Source organism: Ostrea edulis, chromosome 5 (assembly GCF_947568905.1).
Source record: "Ostrea edulis chromosome 5, xbOstEdul1.1, whole genome shotgun sequence".
Taxonomy (NCBI): Eukaryota; Metazoa; Mollusca; class Bivalvia; order Ostreida; family Ostreidae; genus Ostrea; species Ostrea edulis.
Window position 1 is genome coordinate 73478493 of NC_079168.1, and position 19296 is coordinate 73497788.

Genomic DNA, 19296 nt, shown 5'->3' on the forward strand with positions numbered 1-19296 from the left:
TCACGAGGTTGTCATTCACGATATAGTTGATATTTGCATCACTGCATTTGTCATTTTGGTATGCTGTACATTAAAGTGGATATGTATACCTTTATGTAAAAAACCTTGCTATATAGATATGAACATTGTGGGCTTATGATACCGGTAATTGGTTTATTGAAATGTAATGAAAAGTAATTCCAAAAGTTGATGCACTTAGGAATGTATGTTCCCGGTGTTCTCGTGCATCGTTTTAGAATATATGCGCACGAATTTATTCTCGAACACAATGAAGAACCACGAAAAAAATGCTTCTTGAATTACTCATCCTCTAATTATCAAACTATGAAATAAAATAACATGTTAGAAAAAGGTAGTTGTAAGCTTCTATATCACATAGAATAAATAGAAGTAAAACACGCTGAAGACCTTCGTTACCATCTTGTTCTTGTTTCAAATTACCTATTAAACAAGGTGTTTGAATCTTTATTCTCGTTTTACATGACCTATCAAGCGAGGTGGTTCGAATTTTGTTCTCGTTTTACATTAACTATCAAGTGAGGTGGTTCGAATCTTGTTCTCGTTTTACATTAACTATCAAGTGAGGTGGTTCGAATCTTGTTCTCGTTTTACATTAACTTTCAAGTGAGGTGGTTCGAATCTTTTTCTCGTTTTACATTAACTATCAAGTGAGGTGGTTTGAATCTTTTTCTCGTTTTACATTAACTATCAAGTGATGTGGTTCGAATCTTGTTCTCGTCTGGCCATGAGAACAAAGCTTGTCCCGCTCCAATATTTTCAGTCATGACATGTACATGCGCCCTCTCAGTCTAAAAATACATGTATTTCTAACTGGCATGTGAGTCGTGGAGCAGAACATTTGCTTAAGAAAGGATGTTATTCGCGCAAAGAAGACGGCAATGGCCCGAATTCAAAGCGGATGTTTGCGCAACTTTAGCCATCTTCGCTAGCCAAGAGTTTACGATCTGCTCCGTTGTACAGGGAAGCGGAGCGGATCGTAAACCTTTGGCTAGCCAAGATGAACTATAGCTAGCTGTAGTAAATTAAACTGACGTTAGTGCCAAATTTTAGATACCTAGTATATGAAAATATGATGGTTTAACTGTTGTTTATTTGATCTTTTACTACTTATTCATTGGTTTCGTAATATATTTATTAAGATATTTATTCATGAACATGGGCTAATTTAAAGACAAAAAGCAAACAGGTCATGTAATGTAGTAAAGAGAAATCGACTCGTTACAAAAGTCAATATGTTTTACTACTCGAGCTCCAAACAGAAAAAATAGCTTACATGTACATATATGAATGCTGTTTTAAAAAAATGGAACAAACATATTTAGTAAAAGGAATTCGTTGAATTTAGATACATAGGGAGCATGCAACCTCTCGCTGTCAATCAAACTTACTGTACCAACGTTTTACCCGAAATAAGATTCAAAACTCTCTCAATATTTATTTCATTTGACAAGCATGAAATGAATATAATCCACACCGACTCACGACAAATCTGACCACTTCTATTCACACAGACGTAGTAAGGTGCTGCTTCTTTGTGACAAGGAAGAAGATACAAAATACTTAAGGTTTTATTTTTCTTTACACGCAAATAGATTCACATCCCTGTGCTAAAAACAATTAATTTGACAATTGTTCGTGTTTTCTGCTTTAAGGAAATTATTTCAAATTATAAGTGAAGAAAATATTAATAACTGTAGTGTAAAGGTTTCATTAATACCCTGGACATGGTAAATTAACAAAAAAAGACACACACACCCCAAATATTACAAACACTTGCATAGAAATTAGGTGGACTCAAAAATATACCCGATGCTTGATATTTGCCAAGAGATTTAGTATCGTAACTTAAAACATGTTCAAACCATTTGCTGTTTGGATATTTTAGAGCAGGATGCCCCCGAATCTACAAAGTCTACAAACTTTGAACCTCTTAAAAGGTTTTTTCTGGACAAATTGTCAAAGAAGCACGAGTTATTTCGACCGATTATATCCTCTAATTTAAACTGTCTTTTGAAGGGGGATAGCTCAGTAGTTCTAAACAATCGGAGGAAAACACACTAAGAAAACCAAGCTAATCATAGTTAATCATAATTGATGTGATTATTCACAATGATAGAACTATGTACATCAAGTCAGTGCCAGCAAATGAAAATAAAACACGATATATTCTATAGTTTTGATAAACAACTGTAGAGTGAGAGATCCGGGAACCTCCACACACTGGCCACTGTGGGACAGACTTAAATCTGAGTAAGGGAGATTCTCGGTATCGGTCGCGGGAGATTATAAAATGAGTGTCTTCCTGTGAGAGCCCTGACAGAATTGGAGGATAGGCAGACATAGTAACAACTGTCTGGCAGACGTACTGGTTTGCTCTCATTGCTGTCCAAAATCAACAGACTTCGTGTTTGTATACACATGTCAGGGCAATAGTCATCAAAACTTATTATTTTGTACTATCCACCGGAGCATGAAGTACAATCAGCAGTCAAGTATTGTATATACATATTCTATTGTACCAATGGTTTATAATGTATTGTAGATACCAACATGTGTCAAAAGGGTTCAGTCATGTCTATAGATTTGTAAAGGGTTCAGTCATGTTTATAGATATGTAAAGGGTTCTATCATGTTTATAGAAACGTAAAGGGTTCTATCATGTTTATAGATATGTAAAGGGTTATATCATGTTTATAGATATGTAAAGGGTTCTATCATGTTTATAGATATGTAAAGGATTCAGTCATGTTTATAGATATGTAAAGGGTTCAGTCATGTTTATAGATATGTAAAGGATTCAGTCATGTTTATAGATATGTAAAGGGTTCTATCATGTTCATAGATATGTAAAGGGTTCTATCATGTTTATAGATATGTAAAGGGTTATATCATGTTTATAGATATGTAAAGGGTTCTATCATGTTTATAGATATGTAAAGGGTTCAGTCATGTTTATAGATATGTAAAGGGTTCTATCATGTTTATAGATATGTAAAGGGTTCTATTATGTTTATAGATATGTAAAGGGTTCTATCATGTTTATAGATATGTAAAGGGTTCAGTCATGTTTATAGATATGTAAAGGGTTCTATCATGTTCATCGATATGTAAAGGGTTCTATCATGTTTATAGATATGTAAAGGGTTCAGTCATGTTTATAGATATGTAAAGGGTTCAGTCATGTTCATAGATATGTAAAGGGTTCAGTCATGTTTATAGACATGTAAAGGGTTTTATCATGTTTATAGACATGTAAAGGGTTTTATCATGTTTATAGACATGTAAAGGGTTTTTTCATGTTTATAGACATGTAAAGGGTTCTATCATATTTATAGATATGTAAAGGGTTCAGTCATGTTTATAGATATGTAAAGGGTTCTATTATGTTTATAGATATGTAAAGGGTTCTATCATGTTTATAGATATGTAAAGGGTTCAGTCATGTTTATAGATATGTAAAGGGTTCTATCATGTTCATCGATATGTAAAGGGTTCTATCATGTTTATAGATATGTAAAGGGTTCTATCATGTTTATAGACATGTAAAGGGTTCTATCATGTTTATAGATATGTAAAGGGTTCAGTCATGTTTATAGATATGTAAAGGGTTCTATCATGTTCATAGATATGTAAAGGGTTCTATCATGTTTATAGATATGTAAAGGGTTCTATCATGTTTATAGATATGTAAAGGGTTCTATCATGTTTATAGATATGTAAAGGGTTCTATCATGTTTATAGATATGTAAAGGGTTCTATCATGTTTATAGATATGTAAAGGGTTCTATCATGTTTATAGATATGTAAAGGGTTCAGTCATGTTTATAGATATGTAAAGGGTTCTATCATGTTTATAGATATGCTGTAGAGAGTTTTTAAAAAGTTGCAGACTTGATTCCCATTGCCCTGCAATACACTTAGTTTTAGATTTACGTTAAACTGCATGTAAATGATATATATCCATCCATCTATGCATAAGAGAAAATTTCCGATGATAAACGGCGCTCTCATACATCCTTTGTGCTGTGCTGTAAACATTCTTTGTGTTGTCTGTATGCTGTAAACATTCTTTGTATTGTGCTGTAAACATTCTTTGAGGTGTGTTGTATGCTGTAAACATTTTTTGTGTTGTCTGTATGCTGTAAACATTCTTTGTGTTGTCTGTATGCTATAAACATTCTTGGTGTTGTGCTGTAAACATTCTTTGAGTTGTGTTGTATGTTGTAAACATTCTTTGTGTTGTCTGCATGCTGTAAGCATTCTTTGTGTTGTCTGTATGCTATAAACATTCTTTGTGTTGTCTGTATGCTATAAACATTCTTTGTGTTGTGCTGTAGCATTATTTGTGTTGTGATGTAAACATTCTTTGTGTTGTGCTGTAAACATTCTTTGTGTTGCCTGTATGCTGTAAATATTCTTTGTGTTGTCTGTATGCTATAAACATTCTTTGTGTTGTGTTGTAACATTATTTGTGTTTTGATGTAAACATTCTTTGTGTTGTGATGTAAACATTCTTTGTGTTGTGATGTAAATATTCTTTGTGTTGTGTTGTAAACATTCTTTGTGTTTTCTGTATGATGTAAACATTCTTTGTGATGTGCTGTAAACATTCTTTGAGTTGTGCTGTGTTGTAAACATTCTTTGTGTTGGTTGCATGCTGTAAACATTCTTTGTGATGTGCTGTAAACATTCTTTGTGCTGTGCTACAAACATTTTTGTGCTGTGCTGTAAACATTTTTGTGCTGTGTTGTAAACATATTTCGTGTTGTGTTGTAAATTTTTGTGTGTGCTTTGCTGTAAACATTTTTGTGTTGTGCTGTAAACATTCTTTATGATGTGCTGTAAACATTATTTGTGTTGGCTGTAAACATTCTTTGTATTGTAGATATGCTGTAAACATTCTTTGTGTTGTTGCTATGCTGTAAACATTCTTTGTGTTGTGCGGTGAACATTCTTTGTGTTGATTGTATGCTGTAAATATTTTTGTGTTGTGCTGTGAACATTCTTTGTGTTGGCTGTTTGCTGTAAACTTTCTATGTGTCGGTTGTATGCTGTAAACATTCTTTTGTGGCATTGGCTGTACAGATGCTGAGTTCAATATCTGGATCGTAAGAGCTCATGAACGCACATCCAACCCCAACCTCAGTGCAAATTATTGATCGATTCAATTAGTTGTTTTTTTTTAGATGCTTGTTTACTTTCATACTAGTATTTGAAATATGTATGCAGTTTAATTTGAGACACATATTTTCACAAATTATTGGAATTTAATGCCACGAACAAACGTTCCATCTGGTTAATTCTTTACCGAAGTAAATGCCATTGCTCTGATAGCTAATCCAGTAGATTTTTTCGATTCCTTAGGATAACAATAAAATGACAAACTTAAGAAACACGAAATAGCATATATGTGAATCAAAAAAAGGAATTCCAAATAATTTTTGTAACGGCAGTGAGAGTGGGGGTGTTTTTAAACAATGATAGGACTTGGAATTGAAGTTTCATGTTAGTACTTCGGTTGTTCGGTTAAGATCCTCCAAAACCAGTGACAGCCTGCAGTGTCGTTTATGTTCTTCGTTGATAGAAAGAAACTGTTGCACTTTTTATAACACTTAAAAGAGAGAGAAGGGAACACGTCGTGTAAAATATTTCTTCCTGCTCATCATCAGTGTTTAAATGAGAAAAAATGCCAACCTCACGAGAGTACTACTCTTTCATAGGAAGTTCCATCATGCATATTTCATTTACCGTCGATCAGTCCTGAGTTGAGACAGTGGTAGAGTCAGAGAAGGCGGGGTTTGTATGTTGGTATGAGGAAAGAGACATGCATGCGCTTCAGTGAAAATATTCTAGGATCCCTTCTTCAAAATATGAGAAATCCCATCATTATCTACAATAAGAACTTCATGTCGTGTAGGAAAAGCCAACAGGAGTTAAATCAGGCCGAACGTGAAGGCATGTCTATACAAAGGGGATAACTGTAATTGTCGGATCCCGACCCGAATGGAAAACCCACAGAAAGGAATAAGACCCCAGGTCATGTTCTATATAATCCATTGTATCAATCCTGACCTACTCAAATAGGTCATGATTGTAATTCAGGGATGGCCATTAAGATGCATCTAATCACCATATGCAGGTGAGAATGGGATATTGCTACATAAATATGGGAAGTTGACGGTGGAGAAGTTGAATTCATCCCGTTTGTCATAAAGCTGAGTTGTTAATTTGGCGTTTAATAGGTTCAATAAAATATCTAAGTACAAAGGAGATGTGGAAGACTCTGTGGTGTCTTTTATTTCGAGTTCACATGCTGTCTGACGTATTTCATACCAATTATTTGGCCATTTGTTACACACTGATTTTGACTGCGGAATACTCCGTTTACCTGATCAAGATATAGGACTAACGACGGGTGTGACCGATCGACAGATGATGCTTACTCCACCAAGGCACCTGATCCCACCTCTGGTATGTCCAGGGATCTGTGTTTGCCCAACTCTTATTTTTGTATTCCTGTTCGTTATCATCACCTTTTCATTTTTATAGAAAGCACAGCGGCCACTTCGTGGCAACCTCTAGGGGTGAATTCGTTCAAAGCAATACTAGTAATTACCCTGCAGTTATTGATATAATACATACTGTTTGTTTACATCACAGCGGATAAGAACGCAAGAAATGCTCTTTTATCCACATTTATTGTCAATGAACTCACAGCAACTGATTCTTATTATTGTATTCCTCTACTTGTTATACACCGATTTACAGTTGCAGGTTATGAAATAAGTAAAATTATCGTTAATGTTGTAATTGGACATCTAAATGGGATGGAGTGCCGACTAACTCTTGCGGGAAATGTTCTGGGTAGCAGTGCCTTCATCAGGATATACAGAAAGTCAGAAAGAAATGAATTTGTTCAGCGATTACTATTCTGTTGATATCTAATAAATTTTCAAAAACAATTGTGCTGATAATATTTTTATTAAAAGTGCCAGACTGAAGTAAATACCAAAGATCGAAAGTTCATTAGATTGTGAACAAACGTTCGTTGGCCTTTATTGTATATGTTAAATGCGAAATAGGCCTATTATACACGAACGTATCATCGTAAAGGCATATAAATGTTTTATGAGTCAGTTGTTTAAAATTGTAATGTTATAAAATTTCCTGTTTTTCAGTAAATTTTGATATAATGAGTGTCTGATGTTTTAAAACCATGTTTGAAACTTAACTAGACAAAGTTGAAGGTAGTATACTTATACAATGTTGATTGTATTAAAATAGGGGTAAAATTTGAAAGTTCTATGCTTAATTTGGTTTAAGAAACTAAGCATGATTTCCGTGTTCCTGTAGAATACAGAAATGTGAACATTGCCTAGGACGTCACGGTGTATAGTGGTGAAGCCGAAGTCATCCTAGTCAAACAAGTCATACATGTATGTACACGAAGCTGCAGAACTGTAGCTCTCTGGAAAAATATAGTGACGGACACAATATTTTTTCAGAGAGCTACAGTTCTGCAGCTAATGTACAAGCACTTCTGGTTCAGATATTGGAAATTAGTTTACTAGCTGGAAAAAGGCTTTAAATAAAGCATTGATCTAATGAAATAGTGTCTTCATCACAAGATCATCTCCTGTGGAAATGGCTATTTTCTATATTTCGTGTGGATCAATGTAGTTCTGCGAGTGTGTCATGTAGGCCTATCTATCATTTTAAAAGGGCTGAAAAAAAAAAAAGAATGAGTGAATGAACTGTATCAATGATTGAAACAAAAAATAAATATGGAATACAAAACTCATTTTTTATGTGATAATCTTCATAAAGTTATAGAAATATCTGCTACTGTTTAGAGTATAATAATATAGCAGGAAAAGGGGGGGGGGGTTGTTATATCTCATAACTAGCTTTTTTTTCTTTTCAGTTTTTTTGTGTATCATAAAAATCGGTACAGCAAATAATATTCAAAGCTATCACAATGGCGGTGCACTATTTGGATGAATCTGAGTGATCCCTGCGCAATACAAATAAAGGGGTTATAAATTCATTTAATTTAGAGTCTCCGCCAAGACTCAAGGTCGACAACTGCAATATTTACTTTTGGACATCATCTGTCTGAAAACTCTTAAAGCGAGTTATGCTACTGTGCGATCTTCATTATACTACCGATTTTTTTTTTAATGAAACGTCTTTATTCCATTAGTAGAGACTATGCCAGGCGTGCATACAGAGTGTAGGAGGTGCATTCCAGCTGTAAAATATCAAGTGTAGATTGTACCCACTGGAAAAAATACATGGGGTGTAATCCACTCCCTCTGAATTCTGGATCCTCTCCTGTACACTTAACTGTGCTTACCTTAACGGTAGCACGACAACATATCATCTATGTTGAAATCCAATGACAGCCCCCTCTCCCATGTTCTAACAGTTTAGAATCAACAAATATACATGAGAATACAAGCTCATGCTCCCTCAAATGCAAAAGAGTGAATACATTTCATCTACTTGGTAGTGCAAGTCATTGAATCTTAAATATGTTCCACTCCCATGTCCTAACAGTTTAGGATCAACAGAGATACACAGGTGAATACGAGCTCCTGTCAGATTCACAGATTCCAAACACTTATCAAATGAAAACTGAGTAGTGGGACTAAGATTCAAACCACCTATACAATGCACACAACACAGTAAAATTAGTAAACTGATTAAATTTTCTTCCACAAAAAACAGCTGTATAGGATGTGTAAACAGGTTTATTTACAATGACATAAAATTGTACATCAGACATAATAACAGATGATTTTACAGGAGAATAATGTACACCCTGCTGAGAACTTCCTCTCATTCAAATTGGTTTTTATTCTTCAATAAATAAGCTGCAAGATATTCTATAGGGTTTGGTGGTCTGAAATAAAAATATATAAAGAAAACATTGAATCATGTACATTTTGTAACCATGCATATAAACTTTGACCAAAAATGCCCCCCCCCCCCCCAATTGATATACATTTGTTAATATGGTACAATATTAACATGCTCATAAAAAGTTGTGATACATGATTCTGATAAAATATTCTTTAACATTTGTCATATCCACATCAACACAGAATCAACCTTACATACACATATATAGGACACTATCTACTTATGTGTAGACATGTTAAGTTTGAATGTACCTCTCCATGAGATTTCTGAAATAGCTTTGGTACTTCACTATGAGTTCCACCTTCTACCCCCCCCCCCCCCCCCCCCCCCAATATAGGTGTTCCTTTCACTTAGTTTCAACCATATATTTTTATTTTTCAAACTGCCAAATTTTAAATATAACATAAGTAAGAGGCTCTTTTAAAGTTGCTATAATATATACATGTATATATTTTTACATATGGATATATACTGTCATTTTTTATTTTATTTTTTACCTTCGGTGCACATCCAGTCAAAGTATTGTCAGACTAGTGTGTGTAAAGTGAAATTTTAGTTCTAGAAATTATTTAGGGTAATTTTATGTTACTTGCCACCTATAGCATGTAATATTATCTAATAATCAGTGTTCGAAATTAACCATAGACCGAGTCTATGTCAAATGACGCTGGTCTATGCCAATTGTAGTTGAGATAGACCAAACTGTCTATGCCGATTTTCTAGATTTAAAGCAACAAAGTTATCCCAAAGGACCCTACATGGTCAGTCGACATCTGATAAATGAAAGGAGGATATTGTTATGGAAATGAAAAGAAAATATGCTTTCTAAATACATTAGAAGTTACTGAAAATATTTTTTTTTCAATGTTGCGGTATAAGCCGATGTCATCATGTTTTGGCATAGACCCATGGTCTATACCAAGTTTTAAACCAATTTTGAACACTGAATAATTAACATCATTGATTGTCAATATAGACAATTTTTCTTAACAAAAAATTTTTTTTTGGGGGGACTAAAAATAATGAGTGTTTTTAACATATCCGGTAATGCAAACCATGATGACCCCCCCCCCCCCCTCCCTCATGATAACCAACCATGCCACTTGCTATTAACTACTGAAAAATCATTGATTAATTCTAGTTTTGTGAATTAATCTTATTTAATGTATCCTCACAACAACAGTGGAGAGGGACTTAAAATGATGTTGCTATTTTATTCAATAATTATATGTGAATGCTGAAATATTTCATCATTGTATTACAACAAGGATTATGTACAATATTACAAAAATTGTTCTAATTTTCTCTTTTGGAACATACCACTGCTACAAAGGGGATTATCATATGAATTTCATTTTTCTAAAAATTAGATAGATGCACATGGTAGGGGGTGGAGGGGGTCATATTACTGATAGGAATCGGCGAGAATTTCATAATGGTTTACTGTAACTAACTAATTATCGATTATAATCGGACATAGAGAAATTCTATAATAAAGACATTTATCTACTGGAAAAGTGTAAATAAATATTTTCTACATATTTGTATTTGTTATTTCTATTGCTGAGAGAGTGTAAATGAATATCTTCTGTGTGTATTTGTTATTCTTCTCCTTTAATTACATATATAAAAGTCAATAGGAATTTTAGAAGGGTTTACGCGCTAAACATGGATATCGTTTGCTTCGGTTATAAATTATTAATATTCCTGCATATCAAAGTTTCATGTCATTAATTTACAGTAATCCTGCATACATGTAATTAAAATTCAACAAAGAAAAAAAAGGAAAGAATATTTTATCCAAAAAAAAAATTTTTTTTTTAAAAATCAATAAAAAAAAAATAAAAAATTCAGATCGAAAACACGCTGTGCATGTGCAGATCAAGTAACAGTAACCTTCAAAAGTGGTTTAATCTACGTAATTCACACATGTCTTTGCTCGCATCAAGAATCTCTTTGATGGATGGTCAATTCGTTTATATGCCTGAATCAAAGTACGTCTATCTGACCATGCAAACATGCATTATTCCCCGGAGTATGGATACTTTCGCTTTTATGTGCGCCGCCATTACGGTAAATTAGGTTAATAAATAGGTCACGGCAGGAATATTCATGAAAAACTACAGACCTTGAGAAAACAAATTGGAATGAAATTTTCATAATCGAGTGGTTAGAATTTGCCAACAATCAACTGATTTTCGATTATAATCGATGATTGGAACATCACTAGCGCATATACATGCCCAATAGTTAAATTTATCGATTTATTTTTAAATTATCATTATATTGAAATGCGTTTTATGTTCAAAGGCAATGCTGTTTAAACACAATTTTACAAACTTGAAAGGTTTGGGCAATTTTATCATACAATTAGTAACTTGAAAAGACTGAGAGAAAAAAAAGAAAGTTGAGGCATTCGACTGCTGAGAGCATACAGTTCACAACAGTGTCGTGCATCAAAGGTTAAGCAAGTCACAGTAAAGGCAGCAGAAATAAAATGTATATAGGCCTATAGTATAAAAATATTTAATCACATTCATGTACATACATGTTTTAATGATTTTTTATATAAAACCCTAAGAGAAAATTCATGTCATGAGTATTTGGCAAATCGATATGGTTTTAATTGAACTTGATCAAAGCAAGAACATTACAAAATATGTACATGCATGAAGCTGCGCTCTCTCAAATGGTAGCACCGTCAACATAATCATACTACATAGACTTTTGAAACCATGTGTCTTCTGATAGTAAAATCAGGAAAATTAGATGTCTTTAAGTGAATCTCAGATTATCCACTCTACACCAGAGTATTACCTCACAAAACTGTCAATTCGATTCATTTTGATAAGTTTACCTTTCTTTTGCTAGGACGGACATTCCACTGAGAAGTATGGGGACCACAGTAGTATCAAGGTAGGCTCGAGTTGGAAGAGACTGCAGGTCAACTCGAGGTCGCTTAGAAGGATTCTCCTGAAGCTCTTTCTCGCTTGTTATAATTTTCTGAAATGCACATTCCCAAAATATACATATGTAATATTTTCTTATTGTTAAACTAAATCAGTATATGTACGATTATTATTTTTGCAGTGCCAAATTTAGCAACAATTATCTTATTTCTCTACCTGTACATTCTCTGGTACTTCTTGTGGCACAGGTGTTCCTGACTCTAAATCACCTGCCACTGATCCTGTATTCAATTGATCTAAAAATAAAATGAATTTATTGCGATGAGGAAACTCGGGAAACCGCCAAAATATTTTTCTTTCCCTAGACATTAATCTTAAAACTTAGCAACCATATGAAAAAATCAAAAGTAAAATGTTATAGATATTGCACAACATTTTATTTCTTGAATTGTATTATGATATGGTCATACAGTAACAAACACTTTTGTGTACAAATAACACTTACCGTCCGCCATTTTCAATGTTATGGTCGCCCATAGTAATCTCGTGAACCAACGCGAGATTTTTTTTTAAATTTTCCAGCTTAGAGAAGAAAGATAACTCTAACATATTCCCTTCGTAAAAGATGGCAATCTCTACCCAGAGTTGTCGTTCCTTGCTCTCACTTACACCTCTGTTAACGTCTCAAAATAAGCAATGTTATTCCACATGTAAACCCACTTTTTTTTTTACGGCTAATAAAACTAAGAGCTATTTTATAAAATATCGGGAAAAGGTAGGACAAGCAACTATTTGTAGATTTTTTTCCCATTACTATATATTCTTCATGAAGGAATATCAACCGTTACAAAGATATTTGAACAATCAAAAAATGTGACGGGGGTTGGGATGACCCAAGGGCACTTGCCCGTCAGAATATTGAATGCATCTTGATATGTGCAGCAGGAATATAAATAATTATACAGGAGCCAGGACCTCAATTGTTTTAAATATATTCAACAATTTAAATTTTAATTATTTTAACAATTTCAGCAATTATGAATTAGGGATTGGGATAACCCAAGAACAGTGGCTCAAACAGAATGCTATAATATGGTAACTACTGTGCCTATTTTGCTAGTTACCCAAGTACGACGGAGAGTATATTCAAGACAGCATCTAGTTTCAATTGGTAAAAATATCGAAGACAAAAACACTTATACGAGGGTTGTTCGATATGTAATGTGCAATGTACAACAGTGCGAAAACGCTTTGCACGATTTCGTGGATGATGATAATCTTGAATAGTTCTATTCAATACCTTTCCAACGGTATAAACACGTTCCTTCGGGTCCACATAGTTTTAAACTTATAGTCATTTCAATAGAGCCAGTCGTTGACCACTGTTGTAAAAATGGTTGGAAAACGGGTTGAGAATATTGAAGAAATTAGAGCTTATATATAAAAGTTCTCACAAAACTTGGTCATTCGGAAATGCAGATTTTTTTTTACTGAATTGGGGGAAGTCTATGGGTCTGATAAGATATCTTATGAGACAGTTCGTAGGTGGAGAAAAACATTGCTGACTGGTACAGAGTCCGTCAAAGATGCAACAAAAGCTGGCCGACCTGTGACTGTAATAGGCAAGGCAAATGTCTCAAAAGTCAGGGAAATAATTGAAAGTGATGGTAGATACACGATTTGTGATATTGCCAAAGCTGTTGGCATATCGCTGTCGCGGGTGCATTTCATTTTGAAGCGTATTTTGAAAGTACGAAAAATTTCTGCCAGATGGATACCGCATATATTGACAGATAACCAAAAACGGGTATGAATACAAACCGCTAAGCAATTGTTCAAAATGTTTCCCAAATTCAATCAAAGACAATTTGCAAACATTGTTACTGGTGACGAAACATGGGTGCACTATTTCGAACCAGTCATAAAAATTGGAAACAAGATATGGCTAACTAAACACGGTATATGTACATCTGTAGAAGTCCTGTAGTTGTCAAAAGAACCATAAGCACCAAGAAGGTTCTTTATTGCATATTCTTCTCATGTGATGTACAAATTCTGGTGTCGAAGGGCAATTTTAAGTGTTACAGGTCGGTATTACCGAGATGTTATACTAAAAAAGCTCAAGAAATATTATCATAAATGACGCCCTGTGTCAGGATTTAGGCATGTTCATCTACTTCATGATAATGCTCCATCACATACATTTGAGCTTATGAAGCAATTTCTGAAGTCGGAGAAGGTTACCGTCTTGCCACACCCACCACACTATTCATATCTAGCCCCATGCGACGTTTTCCTCTTTCTAAAACGTAAAAAGTTCTTATCTGGTTGTCGTTACCAGCCCTTGGCTCAGCCATCAGTCAGAGCCTCGGAGGTCTACCTAAATCAGCGTACCGTGACGCAATTGAAATTATGTATTTCAAACCGCGGAGGATACTTTGAAGGGATGTAATGTAATGTAATGATATCGTACCATACACATTGCATATCGAACAGCCCTCGTAAATAAAACATTTTAAGGCATAAAAAGACATACCATCCCATCAACTTGGTGAAGTTAGTTAAAAATGTCAATAAGAACGAGAAAATTATTTCGCAATATCGGTAATTTCCCGCCCTTAATACGTATCACAATGGCCATGATCATGTTTTAAATATCAACAACAGATGCGTGATTTTCATAGGAGGACAGTATTTTAATAGTTATATCTTAATTAATAACATTATGCTAGTGCGAGTACACATTCCAGTAGCGAATCTAGGGGGGGGGGGGGTTGTTGTTACATGGTTAGCTAAAAGTTTTTCATTGGGGGACTGTAACCCCCCCCCCCTTTTGGGAGGAAAACGTAGCAATTACGACAGCAACCCCTTTAAAGGTTTCCGGGATTTCTCCCTGCTTTTTTTCAGTCCCGCTTTTTCGTCTATAGAAGTGTGAAGTTGTGGTGGGGTTTGAGGATTGCGTAGGAATAGTACCCCTTTACAATTCTTACGAAATTCTCGAATCAATTAAAGATATCTTCATCTTCAATTCTGAATTATTGCGCGCGTTGATAATTGAATTAATATCATTAATTGTTCTGCTGAATTATATGCAATGTGCGCATTAGCTCTTGACAGTGTTTCAATGCTAATCTCGGCTGAGATTCGGCTCGGCTAAATATTTGGACTGACGCCTTCACTGAATCTCGGAGCAGTCCCTCTTAATTCATGTCTGGAAATTTACTTTCAGTTTCGTAATATAATGGTTGCTGCATTGTAAATTCATTCAATTTTCTCATGTTTAATCATATTGTGTGTTATTTATGATCGGATACAATTACACAATGACATAAAGACCGATTTCAAGCGCATTTATGATTCACATAAAAACAGATTGCGAAATGGATATAAAAGTTGCAACAAATATAATCAATAGTATGTTGATGGTTTCCATACCAACTTTCGCTGGTCCTTTTTGTGAATGCATAGTTTAGACCACATCCTTCGAATCTGGTTACCCATGCGATTATAGACAACTTTTAGAATAAATCAAATCAAATTCATCATTTTGAGAGCAAAAGTCAATATTTCTTTTCAAATATTAGAATAAAATAGTTCGGACAAATTTTTTTAGTTCAGAGTCCATTAATTGAAATGTTGCTCTCTTCTAATGAATTGATGATATCAACAATTGAACTTATGCGCACTACAATTCAATTGAAGAGAGCAATAATTCAATTAATGCGCACAATAATTGAATTATTGCTATTTTCAATTGAATTAATGATATTATTAATCAAATTGATGTCGCAATAATTCTTTTAGAGAAAACAACTATATAGTAAGAGATGTCTTCGATTCAACATATCCACAATTGAATTAATTAACGATCTCTTTAATTGAATTGATGTGTATATTAATTCCTTATACAATTGCGTTGTAAATAATCAAATACATCTTCAATTTCAAAGATTCAAATCTTTTATATTGAACTTCAAAATCAAATTTTGCGAGCAATAATTCCACCACATTGACGCGCGCATCATTTGAATTGATAAGAGCAATAATTTTATTGATGCGCGCATGAAATCAGTTTTTGCACTAAACAATTGAATTAATGGCGCATCAAATCAATTATTGCTCTCATCAATTTAATTGATGTGCACCTTTATTGAATTGATGAGAGCAATAATTTGATTGACGCGCATCAAATGAATTGATGATATTTTTAAATAATTGAAGATATCTACAATTATTTGAGTATAAGTTAATTAATCACTCCATACTGATGAAAAGAAAATCTTAAAAGGCATACACTGTATTTTTTAAATAACATATATTTTAATTGAAAATGATAGCTACAATTAACTTTAATTCCATTTATAACATTCACAAAATTATGGTACACTAACACTTTTGAAAGACTAAGTCCACCCTTCCGATTCACCGAGTCTGACTCATGGACTTTTAGTCATAGTACGTCGCAAAACACGCCCCCACGGCTCGGTATCCGAGACACGTGAATGACGCCGTGGCGTAGTTATCAAAATTTGGATCCCAAAGACACCGACTTCCGTAATGAAAACTTTGCTTCTTGTCCTCAAAAATAATAACATGCGTGATCAGTTTGTATCTTTGAAGTCCAGACGCTTTGACTTCCTCTTTGATCAATTCCGCAAGATGGATGCACATTTGTTGGCACTTATCGTGCTCGTACTCCATGCCTTGTAAGTTTTCAGTCAAAACACGTTCAATGATTGGTGATATTTTAGCATCATCAAAAACGCTGTTTTTGTTCGGCGATAGTCGATATGTATTTTCATAATTAATATTATGTTGAGGCCGCAAACTTACATTCGGACTCTTAATAGTTCGATCTGGAAGCTGATGTTGCCGATTCGGTCCTCTGATCTTGTGAAATTTCTTAGGAAATGAATTAGAAATGACACTACTTGTGTCGGAGTGTGCATATTCTGTCGATTTCACTTTCCCAGAACTAGACACCCGGATTGGCTGGTTCTCTCTCTTCCCTACACTAGGAGTCCGTGTCCGGTAGGCTTCATCTTTAAGGTTAAAGGTCACACTGTTACGTCTTCCTGCAGGAAAGTCACTTTTTGTCGTCATATTAAAATTACACACTTAAAACCTAAAACTCCAATTTCTACTACCAGAGCAGGGGTAGGACATGCGTTGTCACGTAGTTGTTGGTGACTAATAAGACCTCTTCGAAGCCGGTATGATATATCTGATAGTAAAGAACCTACTACTCTTTTGTTTGTGAAAGTAAAACAAAAGTATTGATTACAAGTAAATAATTAAAACAAAAGCTGTTTTCGTTGTCTGCGCATGAGAATAATGTGTTAATATTAGCTCTTTAACTCGAAATGTTAATGCATGTATGAATAGAGGAAGGACAGTAATTTAAGACATTGTCAATATATAAGTAAATATTTTTATTGAATTTAATGGACGATGTTGATCATTTTAAAGTTAGCTCCAATCTCACTTAGTTTGAATTATCTATAGACAAATATTATTATCATCAAATGTGTGCCAATCGTGCTTCAATGTATATCACGATGTATGTAGTAACATGACTTCTTTTGAGAGATGCGTGCCTGTATATACAACAAGACAAAATTATTTCTATTATAGATGGCGGAAAGTAAGTGTAGCAAGGAAAATTGACTTTTAGAATGACATTGTCATATAGCAATGGATCTTAACCTTTTCTCCGTGTTCTTTTTTCTTTCTTTTCTTTTTGTGTTGTTGTTGTTTTTTACGTCCCTTTGAGACATAAATTTTCATTCATATCGAGACATTTTCATTCATATCAAGACGTTTTATTCATATGGAGACGTCACCAACTGCCAGGTTCCCCCCCCCCCCCACCTATGTATGGGGCTCAGCATCTTCACTAGCCAAGGTTTTTGGAAAACCCTTGGCTAGCAAAGACGGAAGTTCAGGGCTGGAGCAATGGAAGTTTTTTTTATCATGCCAACGCCTGCCGTAACACAAAAACCTTGCCTCTTAGACCCGCGACTCCTCCTAGCTTCTGAATGCCGAGCGTAATCACTGCCGAACTGCGATCAGCGCGCTTTCCATTTCATTTCGTAAATGACTACCCCTCTACACTATAAAATCAATTGATTTTATAGAATAGAGGGGTCAATTGATTTTATAGAATAGAGGGGTTAATTGATCTTATAGAATAGAGGGGTCAATTGATTTTATAGTATAGAGGGGTTAATTGATTTTATAGAATAGAGGGGTTGACGTATGTAGATTTATCATTCGTCATTTACGAAATTAAATGATCGCGATAGGTCGCTCTAAGTTTTAACGTCCCTATTTTGTGTACACTGTAGTTCAACGTCATGATTATTTACGACAAATTTTGAAGTTTTCAACAACAACAACAACAGAATAAGCAGAATTTTAGCGAGACAGCCAAACCGACCTACATATGTATATTGTATGTGGACAAGACTTGATCTATCTACGCTCCCGATTTTAACTTTCTGGCGACATGTTAAAATAAGGAGCGTAATTTTAAGGACTAACAGAACATCAAAAGTAAGCCACTATGTCATAAATGAAATCATAAATATATTTCTTATCTTTTAAAATTCATCACCTGTCTGGCGATGTGGATTAAAGTGTCGGACGGGCAATCTGTACAGGGCCGTAACTGCCGATGAGGCAGACGAGGCAACTGCCTCGTCTGATTTTTTGGCAAAAAAGAAAATAAAATTATATAAATGTTATATTATAGGATATATGTTTAAAATGAAGACAAGCACCTTTGTCTTTGACACCATATTACGATTCTTTACATAGTACAAATGAAACACAAACATGATAAATTGGGATTTAAAAAGTGTCATTTTCAGTCGTAAAGTCAATCGGCGGCCCCCAATCCCCTGCCTCCCCTGATTTAGAACCCTACTTACGGCCCTGCTGTACATCAACAATTCAAATCCCCCATATTTTTGTTTAGTTTTTTTTTTTAATTTTTTTTTTCCTTCAACGAATTTTCCTAAAATTGACAAAATTTTAAAATTCCAACAGCACAACTCAGTTTATCACACAATTCCCCAGACTTTCATTCGTGATAATTTTGAGGAATGCGTTACATCTTCTTAATTAACTAGATTACCAAACTATCTATTGCATTCTTTAACGTCCAAGTAGTTTACAATGTAAATTGTTAATTATTGCACATCTCCAAACGTACATATGTTTTTTTTCTTTCTATACACAGATTTATTCCTACAATCCTTTTGCAAAATGTAAAGTTATATATATATATATATATATATATATATATATATTCCATAAATTCTTTTTTCTTGGTATCGGGGTAGAGCTTTCGCCCTGCGGACTCATCAGTAGATTTTTAAACAATGTAAACAAGTTCCATTATGACGTCATCCTCGTGACGTTATGTGGGCAACGTTAA

General features: G+C 34.4%; 2 protein-coding genes across 2 annotated transcripts; both read right to left on the reverse strand.

Annotated features, from left to right (window-relative positions):
- Positions 1-8756: 8756 nt before the first annotated feature.
- On the reverse strand, positions 8757-12433 carry LOC125649081 (protein dpy-30 homolog). Its single transcript, XM_048876309.2, has 4 exons — positions 12361-12433; positions 12072-12151; positions 11804-11949; positions 8757-8926 (listed from the first exon to the last, which is right to left on the reverse strand). Exons 1-4 carry the CDS (start codon positions 12368-12370, stop codon positions 8863-8865), a joined length of 300 nt encoding a protein of 99 aa, XP_048732266.1. The 5' UTR covers positions 12371-12433; the 3' UTR covers positions 8757-8862.
- A 3722-nt stretch (positions 12434-16155) lies between these two features.
- LOC125649077 (dynein light chain Tctex-type protein 2B-like) lies at positions 16156-17114 on the reverse strand. Its single transcript, XM_048876305.2, has one exon. It carries the CDS (start codon positions 16956-16958, stop codon positions 16302-16304), a length of 657 nt encoding a protein of 218 aa, XP_048732262.2. The 5' UTR covers positions 16959-17114; the 3' UTR covers positions 16156-16301.
- Between the last annotated feature and the right edge of the window lie 2182 nt (positions 17115-19296).

Excerpts from the sequence above, each read along its gene's own strand:
- LOC125649081 (XM_048876309.2), bottom strand. Across the intron at positions 11,950-12,071 it reads AAGTACCAGAGAATGTACAG|AAAATTATAACAAGCGAGAA; the intron begins GTAGAGAAATAA and ends TGTGCATTTCAG. Across the intron at positions 8,927-11,803 it reads TCCGTCCTAGCAAAAGAAAG|ACCACCAAACCCTATAGAAT; the intron begins GTAAACTTATCA and ends TTTTTATTTCAG.
- LOC125649077 (XM_048876305.2), bottom strand. The coding sequence starts at position 16,958 with ATGACGACAAAAAGTGACTTTCCTGCAGGAAGACGTAACAGTGTGACC.